The sequence below is a fragment of the Salpingoeca rosetta genome (genome assembly GCF_000188695.1).
Source record: "Salpingoeca rosetta unplaced genomic scaffold supercont1.4, whole genome shotgun sequence".
In the NCBI taxonomy this organism is placed as follows: Eukaryota; class Choanoflagellata; order Craspedida; family Salpingoecidae; genus Salpingoeca; species Salpingoeca rosetta.
In genome coordinates this window covers 541,495-546,256 of record NW_004754930.1, presented here as the reverse complement: position 1 = coordinate 546,256, position 4,762 = coordinate 541,495, and the positions used below count along the sequence as shown (strand labels likewise).

Below are 4,762 nucleotides of genomic sequence, written 5' to 3'. Positions count from 1 at the left end.
GGGGGGGGGGAATAGCCCGATCTTCGTCAATGAAAGAAGAATTGCATTCACACGCACATACACACGCATACACGCACATTTGTGGCTGCAAGTGCTTAATTGCAAAAGCGAACAAGGACTGGAGCCATTTGTGCCACGACGCAACACGGCAGCGAATGCTGCAGTAGAGAAACGCAATGCTGCTCAGTACGTGCGCCCGCCCCTGTCGCACCGCTAAGGTTCGCTGGTGGGTAGCGGTGGTGTTGGTCATGATGGTGAAGATGACGGTGATGACGATGGAGTGAGAGAAAAATAAGGTTGAGAGCAGCGCGTCGCACAAGCGGGGAGAGGATACTGGGCGCTCGGTTGTAGCATACATCGCACGACCCGTGACCAGCTCTCTTCCGTTTTCGCTCACACATACACACACACACACACGCACACGCACGCACACGCACACGCACACGCACACGCACACGCACACGCACACGCACACGCACACGCACACGCACACGCACACGCACACGCACGCACACGCACACGCACACGCACACGCACACGCACACGCACACGCACACGCACACGCACACGCACACGCACACGCACACGCACACGCACACGCACACGCACGCGCGCGCGCGCATGCACACCGCGCGCACACAGTATACCTGGTGAGTTCGAAATGTGGCGGAGAGAATGGTGATGTAGTGGTAGAGAAGTAACACGCGGGCGTCTGCCGTTGCCAGGGCACTGCCGGAACACACCCCATGCAAGCGCGACTGCATTGCATGCAGGCATTTCAATCCCCGCGCATACTGCCCCGCTTGCAAATGCGTCAGCGCCGCTCGCAACGCAGCCTTGTTCTCCAGCAGCACATTCCCACCACTTCCATCACCTCCACTGCCACGGTCGCTACCATTACGCTGACGCTTTGTTGGCCGTGGCTGGGTCTGTGAAGCAGAGAAGAGCTGTGGAAGCGTCACAGCAAGCTGCTGCCAGTGGTCAATGACATTCGACGGGAGGAGACGAAGCAGGCGCGGTTGCGAGGCAGATGCCCCACACACCAGACACAACAGCGCAACGTATGCCCTGTCCTCAACGCCGGCGGCTGCGCTGAGGACGTGGGGGCTGAACCCAAGCAGCGTCGGGCACAGGAACGCCGTGAACGTGGGGTGGGACGCACCGAGGCGTCGCAAGCAGTGGAAGATGGAGATGTGGTCCTCAGGATACCGCGCGAGCGCAGCCAGCATGCTGGCGACGATGACGTGCAAGCAGTTGTGGTTGACAACGCGCGATGCGCCAAAGAGGCGATGGGCGCTGTGCCGCACAGTGGCATTGCCGTCATCCAGAATGCCCAGCATCATGTCAACCTGCTCCTCCTGCAGCGTGAAGAACGCGCTCAGGTCTGTCATCACGCGCAGCGCACACACGCGCACGCGATCAATGTCGTCGTTGAACATGTCCACAAGAAAGTCCAGCGACTTGAGGGCGAGCGGTTTGTAATTGAGCGCCAGCACGCGGATCGTCTCGAGTGTGGCCAGTCGCACCTCGTGTATCTCGTCCTCCAGCCCGTGGATGAATGCGCCACACGCGCCCGCAGACATGATGCTGATGTCGTGCACGTCAATGTCTCCCTGCGGTGGCTGCTGACTCAGCGCTTGCTCCACAGCCCGCTTTGTCGTGCCATGCTTCTCCTTCAGCGCCTCGTGTGCGCTCTTACGTGTGCGCAGGTGTGACATGAGCTTCTTGTCCAGCGTCTGCAACACGTGCTCCGGCGACACCCCGCGGAGGTGCGAGAGTGCGCGGAACGTGGCCGCTCGCACCGCTGAGGAGATGTCTGTTGCCAGGTCGCACAGCGACACAAACGCGTCGTTCACAATCGCATCAGCTGCTCCTGCTGCCGATGCCTCTGGTGGTGCTGGTGCTGATGCTGGTTGGGATGTTGCGCCACCATTCGCACCATTGGTGGTGTCGCTGTTGCTGGTATCGCTGGCACCGTTATTGCTGCTGTTGTGCGTGTTGCTGGGCTTGTTGGCATTGGTTGTAGCGGGTGATGAATTGCCTGCATGCCCCACTACCGCATCATCAGTGTCGAGGTGCTGCTCATCACCGCCCGCATTGCCACCACCACCACTACTGCCCTGCTGCTGTTCTTGCTGTCGTGTGGCGGCAGCGAGGCATTCCTGGTACCGCGGCAGAAACACGGCCAGGCACTCCAGGCAGTGCTGGCGAATCGTGGTGCGCTTGTCGCCAAGCAGCGCCTTCAGGAGCGGCCAGTGGTGTGGCGCAGGCGGCAGCCCATGTACAAGCAGCTGTCGCAGAGCAATCAGGGCATCGCTCCTCACGCGCGGGTCCTCGTCTTGTAATCGAAGCGTGATGGCGTCAGTCACACACCGCGGGGTCAGCTGCCCTGCTGCCTCTGTCGCTGATGTTGCTGTTGTCGGTGGTGAAAGTGGCGATGTCGAGGCTGTGTGTTGTGCCTGTGGTGCCGCCGTCCCATCACCACTGCCACCAACAGACCCGCCACCAACGCTGTCACCATTGACGGTGTCGATGCCTCCATGTCGTTGATCACCACCACCACCACAACCACCACCACCACCACCACCACCATCACCACCACCAGCAGTGGCAGCAGCGGCGCCTATTGATGCTGTGGCTCGCTCATGTGCTTGCTGCGCATTGCTGGGACGGCGGTGGGGAGTCTCGCTTGTGTCCGGCGCATGGCGTTGCTGGTGGCCGTGTGAAGCGGCCGCGTAGCAGAAGGGAAGGAGGCTGAGTGCACGCCGGCGGACTGAGGGAAGCGGCTGGTCATGTGTGTTCAGGGCCAACGTGCCGATGCTGTTGATGATGGTGCGTGGCAGGGCGCTTTGCGACGAATGTGCCAGCACCTGTTTCGCCGTGGCCAGGAGCAAGCACATTGTGTCGGCGTCGCACGAGGTGCTGCTGAGGCGCACGACGAGTTGCAGGACTGACGTCGCCTGCGCTGGCGTGAGTGCTGTGCGGCAGGCAAGGCGCAGTGCACACAGCAACGGCGTGACATGCTCCTGGATCCCTTCCGCGTCCAGGAGACTCAGCAGCGCGTCAACCTTCATGCGCTTGAACTCGTTGTCCTGCGTGTCGCTGGTTGTCAGGACGCGGAGCTGCGTGCGCTGCTGTGAAACAATGGGTCTGGTTGCAAACGCCGCGGAGGTTGACGGATCGACCACAGGCGCTTCCTGCTGCTCGAGCCCCGCAGGCACACGAGCGTTCGCGTGGCTTGCGTTTGGCGTGGGGAGGATTGATGCTGGCGGTGGCCGTGCCTGGGGCTGCATTATCTGGCGAGGCATTGGGAGAGGCATGGGGTTGGAAGCCTGCTGTCCCTGTTCAGCTCTCATGGATGACGAAGACGAGGACAATGCTACGGGTGTCGATCGGTAGCCTGGCCCCGCGGGGTCGACATCGTACACGCTCGGCGGTCGGCGACGCGCAGGTGGCGGTGCAGACATCATTGGCATGGGGTGTTGCAGAGGAGGCGCCTGTGCTGAGATAGCGCTGGGTGTTGGCTGTTGTGGTGTTGGGGATGGGTTGGTGCTCGCCCTTGTACTGCTTGGTGTACTGCCTCGCTTGGTCCCTGCTACAGCTGTTGCCGACGGCGCCTTCCTTCGAGGTCGCCGCTTGAAGGTGGCAGGCTTCTGCTGTTGCTGCTGTTGATGTTGTTGTAGGTGACGCTTCTGTGGGTGCTGATCTGCGCCGCCGCTTGCGATGCTCGCAGCTGTTGACGTACCTGCCTTGATGCTGGGCGGGGGCGGCAAGGGTGACGATGATGATGACGACGACGACGACGAGACGACGTGTGGCCGCTTCCGTGGCTGCTGCCCATCGTCGCCACCATTGCCACCATCGCCACCGCCACCACCAGCTTTGCCGACAGAGCCACTGCTCGCGCCTCGCTTCATGTCCATCGTCGTTGTTTTGGATTCGATGGTCAATTAATCACATGTCACAGCCGTTCACTGCAAACAACAACAGCGGTGACGATGGTGTCCTTTCGGGTTGTGGTGGGGGTGTTGGTGGCTGTTGCCGCGGTGGCTGTGCTGCAGATGCAGCCCTCTCGCCAGCAATCCCTCGCTTCGCTTCGTGGCAAGAGCGTTCTTGTCTGCGGTGGCAGCGTCGGCATTGGTGTGTTTGCTCTGTGTGTGTGTGTGTGTGTGTGTGTGTGTGTGTGTGTGTGTGTGTGTGTGTGTGTGTGTGTTTGCTCTGTGTGTGTGTGTTTGCTCTGTGTGTGTGTGTGTGGCTGTGGATATGTCTCTATGAGTATGTGTGTCTGCCTCTACCTCTCTCCCGAACTCTACCTCTTATCAGCACTCTACGTCGCACAAAAACCAAACCTAAACTACCACAAATGTTAATAACGCACTAAATAAGAAGAAGCAAAAAAGAAACGGATTGACACACCTATACTGCTAGTAAGCAACATAGACTAAAGACATCGAGTGACGATGCTGAGGTTGGGCAAAGAAGAATAGGGCAGATGATGAGGGAAAGGCGCATATGTAGGTAACCGTACAGAACTAAGAATAGCAAATCGAAGCGAAATACGCCAATACTAGATAACTGAGCAGATCAAGTAACATGTAATGAATATGAAGGGAACTCACACAGTCGACGCAGATCAGATGCAAAAAATAGCAAAAAAACAATCAGAACACACACCATCAGCAGTCAAAGCATGCGGAAAAGCCATTATATAACCAGATAACCACCGTCGTCATAGGTCACATGAATAAGAGGAAACAAGAAA

At 59.0% G+C, this 4,762-nt stretch overlaps 1 protein-coding gene across 1 annotated transcript; it reads right to left on the bottom strand.

Annotated features, from left to right (window-relative positions):
- Positions 1 to 95: 95 nt before the first annotated feature.
- PTSG_01198 (uncharacterized protein) lies at positions 96 to 3,923 on the bottom strand (the record flags this gene model as incomplete). Its single annotated transcript, XM_004997113.1, has 2 exons — positions 96 to 158; positions 648 to 3,923. 2 exons carry the CDS (start codon positions 3,921 to 3,923, stop codon positions 96 to 98), a joined length of 3,339 nt encoding a protein of 1,112 aa, XP_004997170.1.
- Positions 3,924 to 4,762: the final 839 nt, after the last annotated feature.